The 25,862-nt window shown below is 39.4% G+C and overlaps 13 protein-coding genes across 13 annotated transcripts; 9 read left to right on the top strand and 4 right to left on the bottom strand. All coding sequences in view use genetic code 12, as the record gives it.

Moving 5' to 3' along the window:
- Nucleotides 1-107: 107 nt before the first annotated feature.
- CDC60 (leucine--tRNA ligase) lies at nt 108-3,386 on the top strand (the record flags this gene model as incomplete). The annotated part of the gene is made up of 1 exon (XM_036808134.1): nt 108-3,386. The coding sequence occupies one exon, from the start codon at nt 108-110 to the stop codon at nt 3,384-3,386; it is 3,279 nt and encodes a 1,092-aa protein (XP_036664901.1).
- A 449-nt stretch (nt 3,387-3,835) lies between these two features.
- CDC4 (SCF ubiquitin ligase complex subunit) lies at nt 3,836-6,283 on the top strand (the record flags this gene model as incomplete). The annotated part of the gene is made up of 1 exon (XM_036808136.1): nt 3,836-6,283. The coding sequence occupies one exon, from the start codon at nt 3,836-3,838 to the stop codon at nt 6,281-6,283; it is 2,448 nt and encodes an 815-aa protein (XP_036664902.1).
- A 165-nt stretch (nt 6,284-6,448) lies between these two features.
- On the top strand, nt 6,449-7,300 carry SEC65 (RNA-binding signal recognition particle subunit; the record flags this gene model as incomplete). The annotated part of the gene is made up of 1 exon (XM_036808137.1): nt 6,449-7,300. The coding sequence occupies one exon, from the start codon at nt 6,449-6,451 to the stop codon at nt 7,298-7,300; it is 852 nt and encodes a 283-aa protein (XP_036664903.1).
- Nucleotides 7,301-7,347: 47 nt separating this feature from the next.
- On the bottom strand, nt 7,348-8,007 carry URA5 (orotate phosphoribosyltransferase; the record flags this gene model as incomplete). Its single annotated transcript, XM_036808138.1, has 1 exon — nt 7,348-8,007. The coding sequence occupies one exon, from the start codon at nt 8,005-8,007 to the stop codon at nt 7,348-7,350; it is 660 nt and encodes a 219-aa protein (XP_036664904.1).
- A 1,347-nt stretch (nt 8,008-9,354) lies between these two features.
- MET6 (5-methyltetrahydropteroyltriglutamate-homocysteine S-methyltransferase) lies at nt 9,355-11,658 on the top strand (the record flags this gene model as incomplete). Its single annotated transcript, XM_036808139.1, has 1 exon — nt 9,355-11,658. One exon carries the CDS (start codon nt 9,355-9,357, stop codon nt 11,656-11,658), a length of 2,304 nt encoding a protein of 767 aa, XP_036664905.1.
- Nucleotides 11,659-12,135: 477 nt separating this feature from the next.
- On the top strand, nt 12,136-13,323 carry SHP1 (protein phosphatase regulator; the record flags this gene model as incomplete). Its single annotated transcript, XM_036808140.1, has 1 exon — nt 12,136-13,323. The coding sequence occupies one exon, from the start codon at nt 12,136-12,138 to the stop codon at nt 13,321-13,323; it is 1,188 nt and encodes a 395-aa protein (XP_036664906.1).
- Nucleotides 13,324-13,596: 273 nt separating this feature from the next.
- On the top strand, nt 13,597-16,509 carry CPAR2_802820 (uncharacterized protein; the record flags this gene model as incomplete). The annotated part of the gene is made up of 1 exon (XM_036808141.1): nt 13,597-16,509. One exon carries the CDS (start codon nt 13,597-13,599, stop codon nt 16,507-16,509), a length of 2,913 nt encoding a protein of 970 aa, XP_036664907.1.
- Nucleotides 16,510-16,685: 176 nt separating this feature from the next.
- TRP2 (anthranilate synthase) lies at nt 16,686-18,290 on the top strand (the record flags this gene model as incomplete). Its single annotated transcript, XM_036808142.1, has 2 exons — nt 16,686-16,688; nt 16,746-18,290. 2 exons carry the CDS (start codon nt 16,686-16,688, stop codon nt 18,288-18,290), a joined length of 1,548 nt encoding a protein of 515 aa, XP_036664908.1.
- A 518-nt stretch (nt 18,291-18,808) lies between these two features.
- On the top strand, nt 18,809-20,518 carry DOT6 (Dot6p; the record flags this gene model as incomplete). The annotated part of the gene is made up of 1 exon (XM_036808143.1): nt 18,809-20,518. The coding sequence occupies one exon, from the start codon at nt 18,809-18,811 to the stop codon at nt 20,516-20,518; it is 1,710 nt and encodes a 569-aa protein (XP_036664909.1).
- A 42-nt stretch (nt 20,519-20,560) lies between these two features.
- CPAR2_802850 (aminoacyl-tRNA hydrolase) lies at nt 20,561-21,148 on the bottom strand (the record flags this gene model as incomplete). Its single annotated transcript, XM_036808144.1, has 1 exon — nt 20,561-21,148. One exon carries the CDS (start codon nt 21,146-21,148, stop codon nt 20,561-20,563), a length of 588 nt encoding a protein of 195 aa, XP_036664910.1.
- A 172-nt stretch (nt 21,149-21,320) lies between these two features.
- On the bottom strand, nt 21,321-21,956 carry CPAR2_802860 (uncharacterized protein; the record flags this gene model as incomplete). Its single annotated transcript, XM_036808145.1, has 1 exon — nt 21,321-21,956. The coding sequence occupies one exon, from the start codon at nt 21,954-21,956 to the stop codon at nt 21,321-21,323; it is 636 nt and encodes a 211-aa protein (XP_036664911.1).
- Nucleotides 21,957-22,090: 134 nt separating this feature from the next.
- CPAR2_802870 (3'-5'-exodeoxyribonuclease) lies at nt 22,091-23,218 on the top strand (the record flags this gene model as incomplete). Its single annotated transcript, XM_036808147.1, has 1 exon — nt 22,091-23,218. One exon carries the CDS (start codon nt 22,091-22,093, stop codon nt 23,216-23,218), a length of 1,128 nt encoding a protein of 375 aa, XP_036664912.1.
- A 36-nt stretch (nt 23,219-23,254) lies between these two features.
- Nucleotides 23,255-25,150, bottom strand: SAS3 (Sas3p; the record flags this gene model as incomplete). The annotated part of the gene is made up of 1 exon (XM_036808148.1): nt 23,255-25,150. One exon carries the CDS (start codon nt 25,148-25,150, stop codon nt 23,255-23,257), a length of 1,896 nt encoding a protein of 631 aa, XP_036664913.1.
- Between the last annotated feature and the right edge of the window lie 712 nt (nt 25,151-25,862).

The raw sequence follows: 25,862 nt of genomic DNA on the forward strand, positions 1-25,862 counted from the left end.
TTATAAATCTCTCGATTTGTGAGTACAGAGAAATGCGAAAAGAAAAAAAAAATTTCCAATAAATTTTTCACTCTAAACAAGATCAGTAGTGACTCATTTGATTCAAGATGAGTGTGACATTCGAAAAGACGTTTCGAAGAGACGCTTTAATAGAGATTGAAAAGAAGTACCAAAAACAATGGGAAGAAGATAAATTGTTCGAGATTAATGCCCCAACATTTGAAGAATGTCCTACGGATAACATTGATGAAGTTAGAGAAAAATATCCAAAATACTTTGCTACTATGGCGTACCCATATATGAACGGTGTTTTACATGCCGGACACGCTTTCACCTTATCGAAAGTGGAATTTGCAACTGGATTCGAAAGAATGAATGGTAAAAGAGCATTATTTCCTTTGGGATTCCACTGCACTGGTATGCCAATCAAGGCTGCAGCAGATAAAATTAAAAGAGAGGTTGAATTATTTGGAGCTGATTTTTCAGGTGCTCCGGCAGAAGATGAAACTGCTGAGCAAAAAGTTGAGGCAAAAGCCAAGAGAGAAGACGTGACAAAATTTAGCTCCAACAAGTCCAAAGCAGCAGCTAAAACGGGTAGAGCAAAGTTTCAATTTGAAATCATGTTGCAATTGGGTATTCCTAGAGAAGAGGTTGCAAAGTTTGCCAACACTGATTACTGGCTTGAATTCTTTCCTCCTTTGTGCCAAAAGGATGTTTCTTCGTTTGGTTCCAGAGTTGATTGGAGGCGTTCAATGGTAACTACTGACGCTAACCCATACTACGATGCATTTGTCAGGTGGCAAATCAATAGATTGAGAGACTGCGGTAAGATCAAGTTTGGAGAAAGATACACCATTTACTCCGAGAAAGATGGTCAAGCTTGTTTAGATCATGATAGACAATCAGGTGAAGGTGTAACTCCACAGGAGTATGTTGGTATCAAGATCAGAGTAGACGAGTTTGCTCCTGCAGCTAAAGAAACTTTGGAGAAGGAAAATGTCAACTTGAGTAATAAAAAAGTATACTTAGTTGCAGCCACATTAAGGCCTGAGACCATGTATGGTCAAACTACTTGTTTTGTGAGTCCAAAGATTGATTATGGTATTTTTGATGCAGGAAATGATGAGTATTTCATCACAACTGAACGTGCTTTCAAAAACATGTCCTTCCAGAACTTGACTCCAAAGAGAGGTTTCTACAAGCCCATTGCAACAATTAATGGTAAGGCATTGATTGGATCCAAAATTGATGCGCCATTGGCTCAAACCAAGAATTTGAGAGTCTTGCCAATGGAGACAGTTAAGGCCACAAAGGGTACTGGTGTTGTCACTTGTGTGCCATCAGACTCGCCAGATGATTACATAACGACAAAGGACCTCGCAAATAAACCAGAATACTACGGAATTGAAAAAGAATGGGTAAACACTGAGATAATACCAATTGTACATACTGAGAAATATGGTGACAAATGTGCTGAGTTTTTAGTCAATGAACTCAAAATTAAATCTCCAAAAGATGCATTGCAATTGGCTGAGGCCAAGGAGTTGGCATATAAAGAGGGTTTTTACAATGGTACAATGATGGTTGGAAAGTACAAGGGAGAGAAGGTGGAAGCAGCCAAACCCAAGGTCAAGGAGGATTTGATTGCCTCTGGTGATGCCTTTGTCTATAGTGAACCCGAGAACCAAGTCATTTCGAGATCTGGTGATGATTGTTGTGTTTCCTTGGAAGACCAGTGGTTTATTGATTACGGTGAAGAGGTTTGGTTAGGCCAAGCTTTGGAATGTCTCAAAGATATGGAATTGTTTTCAAGCGAAACGAGAAATGGGTTTGAAGGTGTATTTGCATGGATGAAAAATTGGGCCGTTACTAGAAAGTTTGGATTGGGAACGAAATTGCCATGGGACCACCAGTATTTGGTGGAGTCTTTATCTGACTCGACAGTGTACATGGCGTACTACACTATTGATCGCTTCTTGCATTCAGACTATTATGGTAAGGTTCCAGGTAAGTTTGATATAAAGCCGGAACAGTTGACTGATGAAGTTTTTGACTTTATCTTTACCCGTAGAGATGACATTGAATCCCATATCCCACTTGATCAATTGAAAGAGATGAGAAGAGAGTTTGAGTATTTCTATCCTTTGGACGTGAGAATTTCAGGTAAAGATTTGATTCCAAACCATTTGACATTTTTCATTTACACTCATGTTGCTTTATTCCCAAAAAAACTCTGGCCTAGAGGAGTTAGGGCAAACGGTCACTTGTTGTTGAACAATGCCAAGATGTCCAAATCTACTGGTAACTTCATGACTTTGGAGCAAATAGTTGAGAAATTTGGAGCAGATGCATCAAGGATAGCCATGGCTGATGCAGGTGACTCTGTCGAAGATGCCAACTTTGATGAATCTAATGCTAACGCCGCTATTTTGAGATTGACAACATTGAAAGACTGGTGTGAGGATGAGTTGAAAAAACAAAATGAATTGAGAACTGGGGAATATGATTCATTCTTTGACGAAGCATTTGAGAATGAAATGAATGAATTGATTGAAAAATCATACTATCAATATACTTTGAGTAATTACAAGCAAGCTTTGAAATTTGGTTTGTTTGATTTTCAAATTGCGAGGGATTTCTATAGAGAGTCAGTCAATTCCGCCTCAATTGGAATGCATAAAGACCTTGTTTTGAAATACATTGAATACCAGGCATTATTGTTGGCACCAATTGCTCCTCATTTTGCTGAGTATCTTTACAAAGAGGTGTTGTCTAAAGAAGGTAGTGTGCAAAATGCACAATTTCCAAAGCCTTCAAAGCCAGTGTCAAAGTCAGTGTCTGAATCCTTGGAGTATGTTAGACATGTCGCCCGTGCAATTCGTGAAGCTGAAGGTTCTGGTTTGAGAAAGAAGAAAGGCAAGGCTGATTTGGAAACAGGAGACTCTGTTAAGTTGACCATTTTGGTGTCAAACACATTCCCTGATTGGCAAGAGAATTACATTGAATTCGTGCGTGAGTTATTTGAAACGCAGAAGCTTTCGGATAACAATTTGATAAAGGAAAAAGTTGGCAAGGATATGAAGAGAGCCATGCCTTTTATCAACCAGTTGAAAATCAGACTCAACACTGAAGACCCAAAAATTGTGTTTAACCGTAAATTGAATTTCAACGAAGTTGACACTTTAAAGAAAGTCGTTAATCTCATCAAAAACTCACCTTACTCGATCAAAGTTAAGGAGTTGCAAGTTATTGCCTTCGACAATGGAAGTGACAAGGGACAAGATGTTTTGACTGGTGAAAATGTCGATATTGAGATAAAGGGCAAAGTCAAAGATGCTGCTGTTCCAGGTTTCCCTGGTATCTCACTCAAGAAGGTGGAAGCTTGAAAAGGTATTTAGATGTATAGAGATATAGTCTGTATTTGTTAATATAGTCAGCACAGTTATAAAATGGTCAATATTGTGGTAACCTCTGTAGCGTGTCTAATTAATTGATGTCAAATTAAATTTGAGAAAAAAAAAAATAAACAAGAGTAATTTGCTGAAGTGAAGCGGAAAGATACAGTGGTTATCAAACAAGCACAAGCCAAATATTTTGAACATCCAAGTTCCGCCAAAAGACGGTTAGTTTGTTTTCTTTTGAAATATTCTCAACACATAGGTCAAAATATATTATAAGTTGGAAATTCGGATCTCTCAAAGACATTTGAATACAAATAAAACCATCAATATTCAAAACGCCACGAAGAGAATAAGTTCACCAAAGTACTCTGTTTGAAACACTCAAAACTACATCACTTGACACCTTTCCACTACTATTTGTTAACAAATCGATCATGCTGACAAACCCAGATACTGACAAACCATCTAATTTTGTCTACCCTCTCATAGACAAACCTGCAAAGTTTGAGTACAAGCTTGTCAATCAAAATGGAAAGTTGGTTGAGGTTCCTCTTCACAAAGAATACCAGAGGTTGTCACTACTTGAACCACAGCAAAATCGGCACCGACAACGATTTGCCATGGAGCAGTCGGAATCGGGTGACCTCACAATGACTGAACATTTCCGAGAAAACTCACGCAAGAGAAATGCGGGAGACGATGACTCAGTGGAGCGTGATAGCATGGTATCCTGTGAAGATATTACTTCCTCAGATACAGACTCCAATACTCAAATTTCAGCCCTGTCACGGGTACATTCGTATCGAACGAATGGTCTCGTACACCCACCAACGAAAAAGCGATTGACGTCGGGGTACGACCTGATAGGTTCAGCAAGTTTTCAAGTGGAGTCACCTGGTAGTATGGCTACTACAATAGCGCCCAATGGGAATAACAACATTAGCACGGTGGATCTTAATGATACAGTTCGAGAAGAGCACAGAAACGTGCAAAGTATCAGTCATCCTGGTGCTAGTACCAATGCACCTGAAACGAATAGTACCAATAATCAGAATGTTACTCCTTTACGTGATCAACTACGTCGTCCAAAAACGCCAAATACAATCAACTCTCCCAGTCAAACCCCAGTTTCAGATATGGAGGAAGACCCAATTCAACAGCTACCATTACCCTCCCCCAGTGCGTCACCTATTCAGCTGGATCATGAAAACGATGATGACGTAGCTTCAGAAACCCCTGGAAGAATGTCTCGAAGGTTGGATGTGGAGATTATTGATAATCACATGGCAACTGTACCTGGAACACAAGCAGAGTTGATCAACACGATTGACCATTTATCCCAGTTTCTCACACCGCAAAACCAAAATCATTTGATTTTCCGGTTGTTGCAGAAAACTAACCGTTCGTCATTAAGTACTTTTAATGGTTTGCTCAATGATTCGTTAAAACGTGACTTGATTGGTAATCTACCCGTTGAAATTGCCATGAAAGTTTTATCTTATCTTGATGCGGCAACGCTTCTCTCCATATCGAAAGTATCCAAAAAATGGTTCAAAATCATCAACAACACTGCTCTATGGAAAAACTTGTTGAAGAAAGACAAATTGATTACTGATGAGGCTGTAATTAAATATGAATTGAAAGATACAAAACAGTTAGTTGATGAGTGGTGCACTTTACCTGGCAATATTAATCCCGCACAAGTGTTGTACAAGAAACGAAGAATGATTGTTAACAGATGGTTAGACCCAACATACAAACCAAAGAGAATAAGTGTTAAAGGACATGGTAATAAAGTGGTTACGTGTTTACAACATGATGAGGAAAAAATCGTCACTGGGGTTGATGACAAGTACATCCTTATATATAGCACCCACACTGGTGAGTTGATGAAAGTCTTGGAAGGACACGAAGGTGGGGTTTGGGCTATGAAGTATTACGGAAACACATTGGTCACTGGCTCGACTGATCGGTCGGTGCGAATTTGGAATATGGCCACTGGGAAATGTACGCACGTATTTCGCGGTCACACGTCTACCATCAGGTGCCTTGACATAATCACACCTTCGGTCATTGGAAAAGATTCTCACGGCCAAGACATTGTTTTCCCAGAGCATCCACTATTGGTCACCGGATCTCGCGATCACAATATACATGTTTGGAGATTACCCATTCTTCCTGAGGACGCGGTTGACGAAGTCACATTTGATAGTGGAGATAGTGAAAACCCATACTTGATTGCGGTTTTAACTGGGCATACCCAGTCCGTCCGCTCTTTATCAGGTTATGGAAACATTATTATTTCCGGTTCTTATGACTCAACCGTACGGGTGTGGGATTTGCTTGATAATGGAAGATGCAAACACATATTGCAAGGTCATCAAGATAGAGTTTATTCAACGGCAATAGATTACGATAGAAAAGTTTGCTTTTCAGGATCGATGGATTCGACGATAAACATATGGAATTTTGAAACTGGTGAGTTATTAAAAGTGTTGGAAGGGCATTCATCGTTGGTTGGTTTATTGGCGTTGGTTGATGGTGTATTAGTATCTGCTGCTGCTGATGCATCGCTAAGAATTTGGGACCCTGTATCAGGCGAGTTGAGAAGTAAATTGAGAGGTCATGCCGCTGCGATAACGTGCTTTGAGCACGATGGATTGAAGGTGGTTAGTGGGAGCGAAAAAATGCTCAAGCTCTGGGACGCGCAACGAGGGGAATTTGCAAGAAACTTGTTGGATGATGTTACAGGTGGTATTTGGCAAGTGCGGATTGATTACAAGAGATGTGTTGCGGCTGTACAAAGAGTCAACAGTGCCGATGAAGGTGAAACATTTATTGAGATTTTAGACTTTAGTGAACTTCCAAAGTTCAAAAGTTGAGTTTGGTTCAAGTTTATAGTTGAGTAATAAGAACTGATGTGTGAATGGAAGTAAAGTAGGTTCTGTAAAGAATATAATGGGAGGGAAAACTTAAAAAAGAAAAAAAAAAAAAAAACGTAATGGAAAACGGTCAACCCTTTTTTGGACTATCAATCAACAACCAATATGTCTAGAAGACCAGTTTTAGAAGAAGTAGATGATGATGAAATAGATAACCTTGATATGGATATTGCGGAGTTTGATCCCAATTTAAAGACTCCAGTGGCTCCCAAGAGACCTGAACCAAAAATTGTTCGTTCACAAGACCAGGGACGGGAACCGCCGTTGTTTCCTCAGGCTCCGTTTGGAAATGTTGCTCCTCCACCACCACAGCAAACTCAACAACACCAGTCAAGGAGTAATATTCTTGATCCTGAGCATTTCACTCCTGAACAAAAGGCTCAGTTTGAGAAATTTCAAATCATATATCCATGTTATTTCGACTTGAATCGATCACACAAAGAAGGAAGGCGAGTTAGTATCGATCGTGCTGTTGAAAACCCCTTGGCGATAACTATTTGTGATGCTTGTCGATCATTGCAAATTCCAGCATTGTTGGAATTAGACAAGACTCATCCTCAGGATTTTGGTAATTCGGGTAGAGTAAGGGTATTGTTGAAAGATTTTAAAAATGATAACAAACCAATTGATCCAAGCATTACCACCAAGAGGAGCTTGTATAACAGAATAGCTGAATATTTGGCGGAACATCCTACAAGTTTAGATAGTGTTAGTGCCAAGAGTGGTATTGCAATTCCACCTGATTTTCAAGGCGATTTCAAAGTGGAGGAGATTCCCAAAGTGAAGGGGTTCAGGATGAATACTATTGTGCCCATTCATTCGAATTTCACAATGAAGCACCCAATGACAAAGAGTATATATGATCCCGAGCCAGAAACTGATTCAAACCTGGCTGCGTCGAATAAGCCAAATGTGCCCAAAGTGCCAAAGAAAAAGATTATGAAAATTAGAGGATAACACAGTTATTTGGTAACCAGAGCAGCTTTGTTATAAACATTAACTTCTTAAGCACCGTATTTACTTCTGTACTCTTCAATAGATTTCAAATCTGCATTGCTTATCTTGCCATTTAAAATGGTAATTACTTCAGTCAAACTAACAATAGACAACACAGGGATATTGTATTTTTCACTGACAGCTTGAGTGGCTGATTTTGTAGTGTCTGTCACCGTTGTCTCTTGTCTGTCCAATGCAATAATGCACCCTACACATTGCCCCTTTTCTTGTGCAATAATTTCAAAAGCTTCATTTATGGCGGTACCAGCGGTAATAACATCATCGATGATTAAAATCTTTTTGTCAGCTAATGGACATCCAACAATTGAACCTCCTTCACCATGGTCTTTCTTCTCTTTCCTATTAAAGGAATAACCGATATCGCCATAGTTGTTAGGATCCAATTCTGCTAATTTTGCAACAGTGATTGCTGCCAACGGTATACCTTTATAAGCTGGGCCAAATAAGATATCGAATTTTAATTTACTTTCAATAATGGCTTCGGCGTATGCAGTTGCCAAATTTGATAACAAGCGTCCAGTGCTGAATAAACCCAAGTTGAAAAAATATGGTGATTCACGCTTAGACTTGAGAGTGAATTTGCCAAATTTCAAAGCCTGAGAGTCCAAGGCTAATTGTAAAAAATCTGATTGGTATTTCGAAGGCATTAGAGGGTCTACGAAGGGGGAGAGATCGAGAAAGAGAGAGAGAAGAGAAGAAGAGAGTCTCTATAAAAAGTCATCGGCGATTTTGATAATGCGCAGACGAAAGAAAAAAATTGCTCATCCTGAATTGGTCTGTGAGATAAAAGCATATAGCCACTGCGCAAGACACTCTCTCGAAAGAAGACTAAACAAGACGCAGATAGTATTTGTACGGATTAATAGCATTTACAGCTGTGTGCACTAGTAAGAAGGCAAAGCACCCTCCTATCTTTTCAAATCTTTTGCAACTCAAATTTTGCGTGAAAATAGTTGCAAAAGGGAACGAGTGTTGGCTTACATTTGCCTCTTTGCAATTATAGGTGATGCCTGAAGAGGTTGAGAGCATGGACAAGAGTAACCGCGTTCAATGAATGAAAAGACGTTTGGAAATTCTTCTACATTCCCATGCCAATGATAGTTTAAAGGAATGTAATTTTTAATGCTGTGACTGTCACGCGATGCTTGTAGATGGGGGGGGGGGGGAGAATGAGCATTGTTCTTAAATTTGGTACAGCGATTTCCCCATTTTAAACGAGGTCCATAGGAGGAACGAGGAGAAAATGAAGACGGTCAATGTAACTTCTTTTTTTTTTCTTTCTCTTATTTTTTTTTTTTGTGGTACTAATTCTCACCTCACCATTGCACGTGCACTAGTCCTATATTTTTGAATTGCATTGTTCTCCTCAATGTGTTTGTTGTTGTTTGCATATGAAACCGAAGGCTCTCTCTCTTTGTGGATTAACAGAAAGATATCCACGTTTTGTCAATGGTCTCATATAGAAGAAAAATGTACTAAAGGAATCAGCTTTTTGAATGCTCCACCATAAAGATGTTACAATATGTTACAACAATAAATGAGTCAACGGTTGAGATTAGAACAGTCGGACATTCCTAGGCACTACAAAGCTGGACCAAAATCGAGAGGCGTGAGTTTCCATATGGTGAGCCACATTGAATAGTGAGAATAATTCTTAAGAATAGGCAACAAACACACACAAAAACTCATATGTAATACAAAAATTTTTCACTTTGACCTAAAGTACACTACCTACTGTATATACACAAACACACATAATGACCTGAAAGAGAAAAGAATTTGAATAATAAACGACTAATTAAAAAAGGGAATCATGAATTTTGACTTCGAAATCGAAAACTATAAGAAGATACCCACGTTTTTGAAGGAACGAAAAAAAAAATATTCATATTCATTTACCTCTTTTCCTTTCCTTTTCTTTTCTTTCCCTTTTCATTATAGCTTTTTCTTTCCCAATTGTCAATTATAAAAAGAAAACTAGTCATATTTTCACAATGGTACAATCATCTGTTTTAGGTTTCCCACGTATTGGTGGACAAAGAGAATTGAAAAAGATCACTGAATCTTATTGGGGTGGCAAAGCCAACGTTGACGAATTGTTGGCCACTGGTAAGCAATTGAGAGAACACAATTGGAAATTGCAAAAAGATGCTGGTGTTGATGTTATCCCATCCAACGATTTCTCTTACTATGATCAAGTTTTGGATTTGTCATTGTTGTTCAATGCTATTCCAGAAAGATACACCAAGTTTGATTTAGCTCCAATTGATGTCTTATTTGCTATGGGTAGAGGTTTGCAAAGAAAAGCTACCGATTCTGCTCCAGCTGTTGATGTTACTGCTTTGGAAATGGTTAAATGGTTTGATTCAAACTATCATTACGTTAGACCAACTTTTTCACACTCTACTGACTTTAAGTTGAACACTGCTGCTGGTATTAAACCAGTTGACGAGTTTAATGAAGCTAAAGCTTTGGGAATTACCACAAGACCAGTCATTTTGGGACCAGTTTCATTTTTGTTTTTGGGTAAGGCTGACAAGGACTCTCTCGATTTGGATCCTATTTCATTGTTGCCAAAATTATTGCCAGTTTACAAAGAATTGTTGGCTAAATTGAAAGCTGCTGGTGCCGAAGAAGTTCAAATCGATGAACCTGTTTTGGTTTTGGACTTGCCAGAATCTGTCCAATCAAAATTCAAAGAGGCTTATGATGCTTTAGCCACTGCTGATGCTCCAAAGCTTATCTTGACCACTTATTTTGGTGATGTCAGACCAAACTTGAAAGCTATTGAAAATTTACCAGTTGCTGGTTACCACTTTGACTTTGTTAGGGTTCCTGAACAATTGGATGAAGTTGCTTCAATTATTAAAGGTGATCAAACTTTGTCTGTTGGTGTTGTTGATGGTAGAAACATTTGGAAGACTGACTTCTCAAAGGCATCTGACATTGTTAACAAGGCTATTGAAAAAGTTGGTCAAGACAAGGTTGTCGTTGCTACTTCATCATCATTGTTGCACACTCCGGTCGACTTGGAGTCTGAAACCAAATTGCCAGCTGAAATCAAAGACTGGTTCTCTTTTGCTACTCAAAAATTAGACGAAGTTGTTACCATTGCTAAGCACATTTCTGGTGAAGATGTTTCAAAGAAATTGGAAGCCAATGCTGCTTCCATCAAGGCCAGAAAGGAATCTTCAATTACCACCAACCCAAAGGTTCAAGAAAGATTGACAACCATTAACGAATCCTTGTCAACTAGAAAGTCTCCTTTCCCAGAAAGATTGGCTGAACAAAAGAAGAAGTACAACTTGCCATTGTTCCCAACCACCACTATCGGTTCATTCCCTCAAACTAAAGACATTAGAATCAACAGAAACAAGTTTGTCAAGGGTCAAATCACTGCCGAGGAGTATGAACAATTTATCAATAAAGAAATTGAAACTGTTGTCAGATTCCAAGAAGAAATTGGTTTGGATGTTTTGGTTCATGGTGAACCTGAAAGAAACGATATGGTTCAATATTTTGGTGAACAATTGGATGGTTTTGCCTTCACCACCAACGGTTGGGTCCAATCATATGGTTCAAGATATGTTAGACCACCAATTATTGTTGGTGACGTTTCAAGACCAAAAGCCATGACTGTTAAAGAGTCAGTTTACGCTCAATCATTAACCAAGTCACCAATGAAGGGTATGTTGACTGGTCCAGTTACCATTTTGAGATGGTCATTCCCAAGAGATGATGTTTCAGGTAAACTTCAATCATTGCAATTAGGTTTGGCTTTGAGAGATGAAGTCAATGATTTGGAAAAGGCTGGAATCACGGTTATCCAAGTTGATGAGCCAGCTATCAGAGAAGGTTTGCCATTGAGAGCTGGTAAGGAAAGATCCGACTACTTGAACTGGGCTGCTCAATCATTCAGAGTTGCCACTTCAGGTGTGGAAAACTCTACCCAAATCCACTCTCATTTCTGTTACTCAGACTTGGATCCTAACCATATCAAGGCATTGGATGCTGATGTTGTCTCTATTGAATTTTCCAAAAAGGATGACCCACACTACATTCAAGAATTTGCTGAATATCCAAACCACATTGGTTTAGGTTTGTTTGATATCCACTCCCCAAGAATTCCATCAAAACAAGAGTTTGTTTCAAGAATTGAGGAAATCTTGAAGGTTTACCCAGCTGACAAATTCTGGGTCAACCCAGATTGTGGTTTAAAGACTAGAGGATGGCCAGAAGTTAAGGAGTCATTGACCAATATGGTCAACGCAGCTAAGGACTTCCGTGCTAAGTACTAAGCATTCCAAAATGTGGCCAATTCTTGTTCTGCATTGATTCAATTCTTTTGAATGTTGATGCATAGTGTCATTTAACTGTTACATTTTATTCAACATTAATGTAATTTCACCTGTTAGTTTGTTAACGAAGCTGTTATGAAAGTCTACTTACTTAATTTTTTGTTTTTTTTTATTATTCATTTTATTTTATTTTTGCATCCACTTTGTGTGTTTGCTTTATTATCACTTGTTATTATTAGGTTCAACATCGGTTCATTATATAGTTTAATATACACTCCAATTGTGTATTAATATTGGTGGAGTGTGGGAGTTGTAGAGTGTACACCTGCGAGTAGTTTTCCCTCGTGTTAGGTAGCACCAGAGTGAGGTTTTTGCCATCAAACAAAATACATTTCTCCGAGTCAAAAGCTTCCAAGACATTAATCAGAGATACACAACAATTGCACTCAATACATTGCTCCATTTGAATATTTTGTTATGTCAGAAGAGAATCCACACATTGCAGAGTTCATTTCAATCACCAATTCCTCTAAAAGCTTGGCGGAACAGTACTTGCAAAGGAACAACAACGATTTAGTTGAAGCAATTGAGGATTTTTATGCCAACAGTGAACACGGACAACAACCAGCAGAGCAGCATGAGCCACCGGTATTTTCACAAAGTGATGCGTCCACTAGCCGCTCAAATACTCCAGCCCAGAAGAAGACGAACAAGAAGCCACAAGGTGGTATCAAAACTTTTCGAGACTTGAATAATGACGACGAAGATCTGGAGGAGGACAGCACCAATAACAACTTTTTCACTGGTGGTGAAAAATCGGCATTGCAAGTGGAGGACCCCAATAAAGATAAAGGCAATGGTGATCAAAATTTGATTGAGCAGATATTTCAAAAAGCAAGAGAGCAAATGAACACTCCTGATGATCGTCCAAGTGCTCAGCAACCACAAAGTTCCCACGAGACTGCTCATTTCACTGGGACTGGGTTCAAATTGGGAGATGGAACCGTACCAAGTGAACCAGTTGAAGATCCACATGCACAAGCAAGAGAATTGTTGAATCGTTTCCGTCCAAAAAAAGTCAATCGAGAAATCACATTTTGGAGACAGGGGTTCACAGTTGGTGATGGTCCGTTGTACAGCTACGATGATGAGAAAAATAAGAGGATACTAAGCGAAATAGAACAAGGAAGAGTTCCCATTGCTATTTTGCAAGTGGATCCAGGCGATGATGTTGATGTGACTGTTTCCAAAAGGACTGACGAGGATTACGTTCCTCCAAAGAGAAAAGTTGGTGGATACCATGGTGCAGGTCATAGACTTGGGTCTCCAGTTCCTGGTGAAGCCCTTGCTACTGAAACCCAAGAGGTTAATATGAAGGAAACAAAACCAGATACTCCACAAAAAACTACTGACGAAGGTGAAGGTGATACTGCCGTTCAAATAAGGTTTGCGAATGGGAAAAGAACTTCACACAAGTTCAATTCCAGTGATTCGATTTCGGCGGTTTATGATTTCGTTAGAAACCACGAGTATAATGCTGAAAATGCCGGACGGAATTTCACTTTGAGCCATGCTTTTCCGGTTAAACCAATTGAGGAAAGTAATGAAGTCTTGATTGGTGATGCAAAGTTGAAGAATTCTGTTATAGTGCAACGCTGGGTATAGAAAAGGGATGGGATTGTATGCGTGTGTATATGGGCTATTCAATTTACATGTAGAGCGCGATGCCAAAAAAATAAATTGTAATCTTGAAGTTGGTATTTTTGCAGACAGTTTTTCCTTGTCCGGCATACCTTTACCTTTATTCATAAAGCCGATGATACGAACAGAGTTCCATATATGATGTTACGATTTTACAAAATACCTTCTTGGCGACTGCTACGACCGAGGAGTAATTACAAGATCTTGCATGGAGTAAGCGGTGTCAAAAATTACACCATGGGGTCCAAAGTCTTTGAAGAAAATGTGATCCCTGAAGAGAGGAAGAGGTTGTCTTTACATAATTCGATAAACAAGTTCTACCGTCATCATGGCCAATTCAAGAATAGCCGTGTATCCACTTTCAAATTGTCAAAGTCTGACAGAATTACCACCAACACACCAACGATTGCACCCATTGATTTCCACAAAATAGTGGTGGCTAATAAGCACAATGTTCCACAAGTTGGATCCTTCGTCGAATTTGAAAAAGAAAACCTAATGAGAGTTGGGGTTGTTATCCAAAATTTGCTTGCCAGGTTTGATGAAAGATTCAATCACGTTCTAGTATTGACTGATGAAAATGAGATTTTAGCTGTCAAGCCACTACATGTGAAGTTCCATTTGTACAAGTTTGTTTCTGATGGAGCCATTAACTATAGCGAGATTCTACGCGAGCGGTACAACCCTTCCCAATCAGATCGTGAAAGGGCAGTTTCCTTCATTCAAACATTCATGATGGATACAATTGAATGGAAAAAACGGACATCGCCATTGATCCAAAGAGTATTTAGCCAACTAGTTGATGAAAAAATTTGTCCTGTTTCATCATTGGACGTCATAGACAGCATGGAATTTAAAGAATCCGACGTGGCAAGAATCAATTCATCACTTTATAATCAACATGCCCTACTATATGCAACTCATGGCAATCTAGTTGATTCCTGCCAATGGGTGGTGCCTAACTATGCTGGAGACTTTTCATCAAATGTGTTTTTGTGGGGTCATTCAAATAACTTTCATTTGGAAAGTCAATACTTTGTCAATGCTCAAAATGTTTGGTTACGCATTTATCATTTCAAGCAAACAATGTCAAGCCAAGACGGGGTTGAAAAAGTCAACAAGTTTATGCAAAAGTTAAAAAGTTTACCAAAGGAAGAAATTAGCGCATATTTGAATGTTTTTGAAGGAAGGCATTTCATTGACGTGATTATGGCAATGAAATTTGCCGTTGTTTATCCTCACAGCAGCATCGTTATGGAGCTTGAAAAATTGGACTGTTTTAATTCAACGCCTACAGCATCAGACATACATTGCTTGCTTCTTGATCTAAAAGTGTTTGATGACACTACCACTATTACTGACATATACTTATCACTGGGACTATTTGGAACCCCCAAGAATCTCAGTGTGACACGTGTGGACCAATTGAAATCACCAACGCCGTCTGGCTTCGATGTGAAGGATAATTTCGCGCATTTAAGAACTAGTAGGAAATATTACCAAGACCATGTAATTTATGCACTTGTTGACGACGAGGAAGGCGTTTCAAGTTTTGGCATTTCCATCGAGTCATTAAATTCACGGAAGCATTTGATAAACATACATGTTCCTGATATCATTACTCATATTTCCCCTGATACCAAAATTTTCAAATCCATATTCCAAAAGAGGTCACTTGCTGAGACTTTGACTCATTTGTGCAACAATAAAACATGGGGTAATATATATCCTGAGAAAATCATGCGAGATAGGAGATTTCACGAGTACAGCAACTACGATAATAATGAGGAAATCTGGGGGGATGTAATTGACTTGATGGAACAAGGTACGAAAGGTACACGAAAACGAGGGATTTCCAAAGCAACTTGCTTAACAATTACATTTGAGTTTAATTCCTATGAATCTAACCCGTTTGAGGATCTTGCCAAAAAAGTGTCCGTGAGCTTCGATTCCATTTCCAATGTAAACACCAAGATTGTCAACAGGAATATACTACAGAAATGTCTTACTGGCCGATTGGAACCATCATTCTTCCGATTGCTTCGTCGTAAGCAACGAAATGAATCAGACGTTGATGGACTGGAGAACTCATTGAATAAAACAGACATTCATAACCTCAACTATATAAGCGGTGTTTTGAAAACATTTCAAAAAGTGAGAGAGCTTGACGGGGCGGCAACATCTTTAAAAGATTTGTCTTTGTTCGAAAATAGTATTATAAGGACCAAGTTCAATGAAACAACATGTGGCATAAGCAGCGATATCATCAAACCTAGTCTTTCGAATACAACCACCCCACAAGCAGATTTTTTGCACAAAGAAGTGAAAATCTTCACCGGTTGCTTGGTCTCCAAATTCTGTTTTCAGAATCAAATACCTATGATTTCGCAGTCCCAGGATTTAGATGTCAATGAGTTTGAAAATGATGGTGTGATGGTTCAACACGAAAACGTCATGATTCCAGTTTATGAGTCTCGAAAGTATTCGCATAGTGTTATGGCCAAGGATGAAGATGGGCTAATTTCCTTGAATGCAAAACTCATCTCCAACAATTATCTTGCGCCGAAATATGCAACGGTTGGCAGTGAATTTCATGTACCACTAGGATTGTCACTGGGATATACAGAAGTACTTGACGTATTCCAATCTGGAAAAGCCTTTTTCAATCAATTTCAGCTTTTGTCACACATTCAGCAAGACTATCAAAAGACGATTTTGAAAAGACACAGTTACTTGGATTTTATTGAAAGGTTCAACAACTTAAAGAGTCTTGGTTATCTTTTGAATGGACCGTTACCTGAACGCAAACTCATACTGATTATAAACTCTATCAATTCCAACGATTTGAGGAAAACATGGCAATATCGTATGTACAAGTTTTGGATTCTCAGTTGGCTTCATCAACATCAGTTCAAGAATGGTTTTCAAGAAGATAAGAAACTTGACTGTATTTGCACTCATTTTGATCGTTTGGATGAATATGGCATATGTAAGGCTTACTGCCCAGATTTAGGGATTGAAGTAGATGTTTTATATCTACCCGAGCAGGACGTAAAAATAGGTACATCATTAGTCGGCCATGAAGTACTCCATTTGGACCCCATTGGCGGATTCTGCATGCTTGATGGTAGAGAAGATATTTGTATATAGTTATGTATATACTCACTGAACCTTATTCACGAGAATTACAAGTTGTGAGGTGCAGGTCTAGAATAGATATATTAGTCATTCGCATTCGCATTATTTGCAACAAAATTTTTTCTTCCCTCTCTCCATTACGTATCTGACTCTGAGGTACAATCACATCAAATCGTGTTTAAACCAACATGGTATGTGTCAGCCTTATCGACTGAACCTATAACACTCTACTAACTTTCCTTGACCAGCTACAACCCGTTCAACCTTCAATTGAAACATTGAAAAAGACGATCGAGTCGAATTCGGTGTCTTCCAACCCTCCAAATTTGTATCCAATTTACAAATATGTGAGTCACAATGATATCTCCATTCATCAAGCCTACCTTCGATTAGCGAATATCAACGATACTGATAGGCTGCCTTCATTCCTTTTCGAGTCGTCTGTTCATGGGGACACTGTTGACAGATACTCTTTTATTGGAATTAACCCACTGAAAGTGATCAAAACAGGAGATGACCCTAAAAAATTCAGTGCCGAATTTTGCGATGTAGATCCAATAACTGTACTAGAGAAGGAACTATCCCATTTCAAACAAGCTTCATTGCCCGGCTTACCAAAATTCAGCGGGGGTGCAACTGGGTACATTTCCTACGACTGTATCAAGTACTTTGAACCTAAAACAAAGAGGCCATTGGAGGATGTTCTCGGCTTACCTGAAGCGGTACTAATGTTTTGTGACTTGGTGGTGGCATTCGACCATGTATACCAACGATTTCAAATCATTTACAACGTCAAAGTCGACCAATCTCATGACTTGGTGGAGGAGTATAAAAGAGGGGTATCAAAGATTGATGAAGTTGAAAAACTATTGTTGAGAAATGTATCAAACGAGGAGATCTTTCCACGTCAAGGACCTATCAAGTTGAACCAAACATTTACGTCCAACATTGGACAAGAGGGGTACGAAAAGCACGTTTCCACTTTGAAGGACCATATATTGAAAGGGGACATCATTCAAGCAGTGCCTTCCCAAAGGATTGCCCGCCCTACTGAGCTACACCCATTCAATATTTACCGCCACTTGAGAACGGTGAATCCATCTCCATATTTGTTTTACATTGACTTGATTGATTTCCAAATAATTGGGGCTTCTCCAGAGTTATTAGTGCAATCTGACACTAACGGTAGGGTTGTGACTCATCCTATTGCCGGTACAATCAAGAGGGGTAAAACGAATGAAGAAGACGAGAAGAATGCGGAAATTTTGAGATCAAGTTTGAAAGACAGGGCTGAGCATATCATGCTTGTTGACTTGGCACGTAATGATGTGAATCGTGTTTGTAAACCCGAGACCAACAAGGTAGATAAGTTGTTGACTATCCAAAGGTTTTCACATGTGATGCATTTGGTTTCGGAAGTAAGTGGAACCTTACGTGAGGATCAAACCCGATTTGACGCCTTTAGATCAATATTTCCTGCTGGTACTACTAGTGGAGCGCCGAAAGTGAAGGCAATGGAGTTGATCGCTGAATTGGAAAAGGAGAAAAGGGGAGTTTATGCCGGTGCTGTGGGACATTGGGGCTACGACGGAAAAACGATGGATACTTGTATTGCATTGCGAACCATGGTTTTCAAGGACGGTGTGGCATATTTACAAGCAGGAGGAGGAATTGTGTTCGACAGTGATGAATATGAAGAGTACATGGAGACTATGAACAAAATGCGAGCAAATAACAATACCATTGTGGAAGCGGAAATGATCTGGGCTGACAAGGTAGGGAGTGTAGAGTGAACATGTATATATACGTAGCGACTCAAAGGAAGACGAACGTCTCGTACTTGTGGCCATCATGTATAACCTATGTTAGTATTGCTTTCCTTGCTAGACTGTGGTGCATGATGATTGAAGTTATTGTGTGACAAAATTATACAAGTCACATGACTTATTTCCCAATACATAGTACACACCCACACCGCAGTACTTTTTTAACAACTTGGCTAGAATTGATATTTGTTGAACCAAAAAAAGTTGGACAAACCGATGATCATCTTGAACCATAGAGATCATCATAAAGGTGCCAACCCCATCACGCCCCAACATAATATAAACCCGACAACAGTTTGTCTCTTAGAGATTATAGACGGAATCGAAATACCCGTGGCCAGAATTGTCGCAAATTATTTCCACAAAATTCTCAGAAACGGTTGTCTCTGACTACAGGTCCTACTTCTGTGACACTAGATCAAACCCACAATATCTTTGACGCTCGACTAAAAACAAAAGCTTTTGGATCTAAAAAAAATATCACGATGGAGAGGGATAGTGAGTCCATGTCCCCAGAGTCTTCGCTATCTGCGAGCCAAGCCTCACCATCGACTTCACAAAAAGTATCTAGCAGAACTCCAACCTCTTGGGATGCCGAAGATGACGTTCTACTAATGCACTTGAAAGATAGACAAAAACTAGGATGGAAAGCGATTGCCAGTCATTTCACGAACAGAACTCCCAATGCCTGTCAATTTCGATGGAGAAGATTAAAGTCTGGGAATTTAAAGAATCCACCAAAGTCAGCCGCAGCATTGGGCGATCAATTCAAACAGAACCCCACGATGACAAGCTCAACTTCAAAGAAAAAGGCTCGTTTGAGCTCAGTATCGAAAACGGACACAGCCGAATCAGAATTCACATACGACGCAACACCAACAGGAGGATTTCAAGGTTTCGACAACAGTATATCTTCAGCGTTGGCAGGGCTTAACGCTCTATCAAATTCACCATCATACATTTCCAGTCCTGCCAATGCTACTACTCCTAAGATGCAGGCTGCTTCGCCAGGAGTTTACGGCTCAGGCCGAGCAAGTCTGATCACCAGTCTAAGTCACAAGTATGAGGGCTCACCGGAATCAGAAAATCCTATGGAAACACTGAGCCGAACTGGAATTGTGATTCCGGGAACAAATGGATCAGGTGGTTATTACGCAGACATTTCCGTTGACCCTACGATGAACTTGCCCCACAATAGGTCACACCCCGAGACCCCGTCATCACTAACACCACGAAACTCAACTTCCAACGCAACTGCACGTAATCGAGATAGCACAAGCATACATCCGCGAGATTATAACTCTGGCTCCATCTCAGTCGCGGCAGCTGCCTTGCGTAATAATTCAATAATACAAATTACACATGATGAAAGAGCATCAATACTGTCTATAGCGAGGGCATCAGTATCCTCATTGCCTTCAAAATCCATGAATATACCACACCATCAACTGGGAGCTACATCATTGGCACATCTCCCCGTCCTTTTTGGGAGCGCTGGAAGTATCAGTGGACCCTCGAGAAATTCAAGTATAAGTGGCACAGCTGGTGTACATCAGACAACAGTTTCCAGCTTGAGAAACGGGTCGTTGGCTGGGCCAAGTCTGGGGTACTATTCTAGATCCGGGTCCGTCGTTATCCCACATAATACAGATAAAGCGGACGAACCTTTGAAAATAGACAAGGAGAAAGTTGATTTTAGTAACAAAAAATTGCAAAAAATGAAAAAGAACTTACCTTCGACAAGTCATACCAAAAAGAAACAAAAGAGCACCAAGCTAGATCTTCCGTGGACAATGGAGGAGGACGAACTTTTGATCAATAGACGAAGTAGGGAATTGTCGTTTGCTGAGCTATCTATTCTACTACCCCAGAGGACAGAAGGAGAGATTTGGGCACGTATAGATTATTTGGAGAAACTAAGGAACGGGAATGACGCGGCTTCTGGTGGAAGAGACCGAAGGGGCAATGGGCGTTCATCTATAGGGTTAGATGATGTGCATGATTTGTACGATGATGACGATGATGATGATGTGATTGGTGGTATTGGAATTGGGGTCAGTGATGATGAAGACGATAATCCATTAATTGACGATGATGATGATGATGATGTTGACAACCTTGGAGCGATGAGAGCGACTAAACGACGAGCCAGCTCCGCAATCAACCCTTTGGTTAAACGTCCACTTAAAAGGTAAAATTAGATGCAGTCTATACAACTTTTATACACATCGAACCCTCTAATACAACTTCAATTCTCCAGTGACTTGGTCAAGAACTCTTTTAGGCGCTGGTCCTAAACCTAAAACAGTTGCACTTCCAGCGGCTATTTGCGTTCGTCCAGCATCATGTATTATGCAAGCATTTATACCCAAACTGATTGCCTGAGCGTAAAGCAAATCCATTTCCTCTTGATTCGGTACCTGAAGGGTGATTTTTGCTTGCCCATTGCCATATTCCCATCTCCGCATCATGTCTGGATTGTACGCATCTGAATTTGGATTGATGATTTTTTTGTATAACGATAAAGTAGCATGAGAACATTGAGCCGCTGCTTTACCTTTCCCCATTTTTAGATCCTGTCTTACAACAAGAGTCATCCTGACTTCACCTGGAATGTCATTCAATGCGATTGAGTTGATATCCAATTCTTCTTCTTCTTCTTCATCGGCTTCGTCTAGTGATTCATCTCGACTAGTTCTTAGTTTGGGATTTTGGTTGCGACTGCTTGGTGGTGCTTTGACGTTATTTAAAATTCGACTAACATAGAATCCAGTCACAAAGGATAAAACACAGATCGATAAGATCGTGGTATTGATGTTTTCCATGTTCGATATAATGATACATCCATCTAGTGCATTAATATTTTTTTTTTTCTCTGCTTTCATTTTGCGATTTTCACAGAGTGGTTTGATGAATCGAAGTGTCACTAGTCTATGATAGCTTTGATTGACATTACCCCGCAGCCTGCTTTTTGGTCGATTGGCATGTTGAGTCCTCCTATGCCAACACCTTGGGTTTTTGCTTTTTCTTTTTCCCCTTCTTTTCGATTTTGTTTGAATACTTTCTCCAATTTTGAACCCTTGTATCTCGAGTCTTTTCCCACTCGCTTTCCATCTTTCGTTTCAATTCTACTTCTTCTCTCAAGTGTTTCTGTATTTCACTCTTTCTTGTTTCCTCGCTTACTTTGGCCAATCTCTCCAATTCCAGATGCGCCAACTCGTTTTCAACTACCTCGTTCACTTTGGATCTTATTGCAACATTTATTGGATCGTTAAAACTCAAAGGTACTTCATTTGAGTGGAATGCGGCATAGATTGACATCAATCTTTGCTTTTCCTTGAAATCCTGCTCACTTTCATCGGTTGTGGCAAGAACCTTTTGTGCCTTTTTAAGTCTATCAAATGCCTCTGATGCACGAGGATGATCCGTTTTGTCAGGATGTATAAGAAGTGACTTTTTTCGATATATCTTGGTAATCAACAGTGGAATGACGTCAAAAGTTGTGGTTAAAGGGTTGATTTCAGTGATGGCAAAGAAATCTTGCTCATTACATGCGAGAATTCTGTCTATTTCGCGATTTCTGTTGAGTGACGATTCCTCAATAGAAAGTATCCTGTCGAGATCTTCAGACATTGAATCAACGTATAATGGTGCTGTATGTGGCCCTGTTTTGTGCTTTGCAATAAATTTTCTTTTGCTCAAGTTTTTATTTGCATCAAACACAACACATCTTTATGATCCACTTATGCAAACGCTCAACAAGGAATATGTCGTGGAGACCAAGATATTTTGATATAGGTGTCAACTTTTCTGACTCCATGTTTCAGGGTTACTATAATGGTTCCACCAATGCGAAACACCCTTGTGATATTGAAGATGTTATAAGCAGGGCTCATTTGTTCAACGTGGATCGAATGTTGATAACTGCTTCAACAATCAAAGAGAGTCGTGAACACTTTAAGTTATGCGAGAGGTATCAAAACCAATTCAATTCCACCGTAGGAGTACATCCTTGTTCAGTTGCCAGTGAATTCTATGAGAGGAAAGGTGACTCTTACAGCGAAAATTTGAGACCTGATGTTGATGAGAAGCTCACAGAGTTGAAAGAAATTCTAATTGAGGGATACAGACTGGGACATGTAAAGGCATTTGGAGAGATTGGGTTGGATTATGACAGACTACACTATTCAACCAAGCACCAACAGCTTGAAATGTTCAAACTTCAATTGGACATTCTCACTGAGATAGACTTTAGCATTCCTCTATTTTTACACATGAGAGCTGCATGCGATGATTTCATAAATGTGCTTAAACCCTATATTGATGATGGCGTTGTGAAGAATGGCGTTGTGCACTCGTTCACTGGAACTGAAGAGGAATTGAACAAATTGTTAGACCTCGGGTTTTATATCGGTATCAATGGCTGTTCGCTAAAAACAGAGACAAATTTGGTTGTGGCATCCAAAATACCAATTGAAAAGCTCATGATTGAAACGGATGCGCCATGGTGTGAAATAAGGAAAAGTCATGCTAGTTATAAATTCATCACACCATACCCCAACAAATTTTACCCAGAGGTTCAAGCTGGACCACTCAACGAAGAAAAACCTCAATTCAAACTTGACGATAATTTACCATTTCCTTCAATAAAAAAGGAGCATTATACGAAACATCGGGAGTATGCGCAGAAGAGAATAGAAAGTCTTCAGCATGATACCGCACCAGAAACTAGACTTGGCATTCTTAGCAAGCCATTGTTCAAATCTCGCAACGAGCCTGTTCAAGTTGGCCATGTGGCTGAGATTCTTTGCAAGTTACATGGAATCACTGATAATTCAGGTGTAGAGAAATTTATAGATACAATTTTTGACAACTCTGTAAAAGTTTTCCATTAAGGTCATAAGCAAATATAATACAAACAAAATTTCAATTCAGCGATGTCTAAACCTTCTAGATTGAGATAAAGATTTGGAGATAAAGTTCTTTGATCGCGGTAACTTGAATGTTCCTTTCGGTCGCCCTCTACCTCGAGGTCTGTCATCACCTTTCAATACGTTTATGGTTTTCCTTTTCAGAGGCGAAGATCTCTTTGGAACACTGGTTCTGGCTAGATGCTTATACACTTCTTCCTCCTCAATGTACGAATCTGATTCAGAGTCTGATGAGATCACCGGTAGCGACTCATCAAGATCCGGACTGTCGTTATCTACGTCGTCCTCTTCCCCTGACTCAAAATCATTGTCCACAAAGCTGGATTCGTCGTAGCCATCTGACTTTGAGGCATCGTCTGACTCAAAAATGTCAGCGACGGCATCCAAGTCGACTTCAACGTCTTCTTTGGATCTTTTCTTTGGCTTCATTTTAATTTGGAAACTATTAGGTCTGCATTCGATGAAACCTTCAATTTCTTGAGTTCTGCCCCCTTTAGTTGTATCTGCGTACATTGCAATTTCCTTCCACGCCTCTTCCACAAAAGAGTATGGGTTGTAAATGTCGTCCTTCAAAAAATCAGCAACCTGTGAAACACTATTATGAAGAGTATTCAATTTCCCGCCGTTCATTAATGCCGGTGCAGAGTTGATTCCACCACTTGGACCAAAAAGCATTGGCTTCCATAAAAGTTTGGAGTAGTCTAACCGCGCATAAGACTTTGCTTCCCACTTGGTGATGACCTCAGTTATCAAGTCCCAGTTTACCACGATTGCAAATTTAATCTCATCTCCATCTTGCTTTTCATAAAGAGCACAAAGTTGCTCTAGAGCCACAACCACATTTGCTGGAGTCATACCAGTCATTTTGCACAACACACTTAGTGAAATATCGAGTTGACTCAGATTTTTGTACTTGTCATATAGTTCCCGTAGCTTGTAAGCAATGGTAATTTTCCAATAATTTCGATAACTCAATAATCCCAAATCACTCAATGGCTTTTCCGGAGTGCCAAACTTGAACTCATTCCGCGTTAACAAGTAGCTAAAGTCGATAAGCAAGTGACCATATCCCTTTCTCTGATATATAGGCAAAGTTAAAATACAAGAGACATTGTAATCCAGGTTATTCAACTTTTCTTTCGAAAAATACCCCACAAAGTGATGTTTTGTTGGGATAGCATGATCTCTTTCTGTTAAAACATAAAACACGAATGGCTCGACATCATAATACAACGTTTTTGAATTCAAAAAAAGTTTTGCCAAAAGGCAAATGTTTTGACAATAGTTTATATTTTTTCGCCCGTCAACTTCCCAAATTGATACATTTGCATCCCTATAGATTTCGGTACCTGGTGGGTGGTGGTTTGAAAAATTGCAATTCTTTAACTGGTGTCGCTTGTACGAGACAGGTGAGTTCATGTACTTTAAACAAAACTCACAAATGTATAAAGTTTCACATTGCGAGAATTCTTCTGGATATGGTGCAATATACCACGTCTCTATCTCATGATCCCTAAACATTATTTTTTTGATTTTTGATTTGTTCAAGGCAACAGAAGAAGGGGTTGATTCTTTCTTTTGCTCGCTCGATGCATCAACTCTTACCTCTTCATGAACACTTTTTGAGTTTTCACAATTCACCTGATTTCGTAATGCCATACCTTCTATTCGAAATCTCTCAAACTTTTCTCTTTCCTCCTTGGTTGGATCTGTGTCATTTATAATACAATCTGGGTAGCCAAGTACTCCCTTATAAGGTAGATCTCTCTTTTTCTTAGACCTGTACTTGATAGTAACAAAGAATTGCTCTTTGTCTTGTTTCACATTTACACTTCGTCGTATCTTGTGTTTCTTCTCTTGGTTACCTTGCACTACTTCGCGAGTTTTCTGAATCATTCTCCGTAAAGAGTAGTCATTAGTTGGTCTCAGACGATGACTACGTTTCTCTAGGTCTGTTGGTGTGATATTCGAATATACATGGTTGTTTGTAATTTTTAGTTGATTTAGTAGATGCAGTACCATGATATGAACATTGTTGGAGCTGGGAAAATGACAAAAATATATCAATTGGAAGCCCGTGATTGTGGTTGAAGTATTAAGTTGTCTCAAAGTCTGTTGTCAGGAATTATTTGTTTAGTGATGAAGTAGACCTCCCCTGGTTCAGTAATTAGATGAAGTATGCAATGAATGTATGTTCCAGATTGGTAAGAAAATTCATTGTTGTTATTTTAGAAATATTTTTTTTTCTCATCAAAAACAGTTTTATGAACCACAAAAGCATACTTTGTCATTATCAGTACCATATCAAAAGCAATGATAACACACATGCAACTTGTGTGAAGATGAGTATCATTGGTGGCACGAGATACCCCTGCATTGTCTCGAAACATCCTGCTATTTAGTGTGAGTTAGTACGAACTGAACTTCTGAGACTTTCGATTATGGGATTGACGTGATAGCAAAGGGCGCGGCATTTACAACTTCAGATTGCGTAGAATCGAAGAGACAAGTGCTTTACATAAATGTAAACAGATGATATATCCAGAACGTTTTGAAAGGGCTCCCCCGCATTCCCCATCTGTCCTGAATCAAGTTGGACCACGTGAAT

This window comes from Candida parapsilosis, contig 005807 (assembly GCF_000182765.1).
Source record: "Candida parapsilosis strain CDC317 annotated contig 005807".
Taxonomy (NCBI): domain Eukaryota; kingdom Fungi; phylum Ascomycota; class Pichiomycetes; order Serinales; family Debaryomycetaceae; genus Lodderomyces; species Lodderomyces parapsilosis.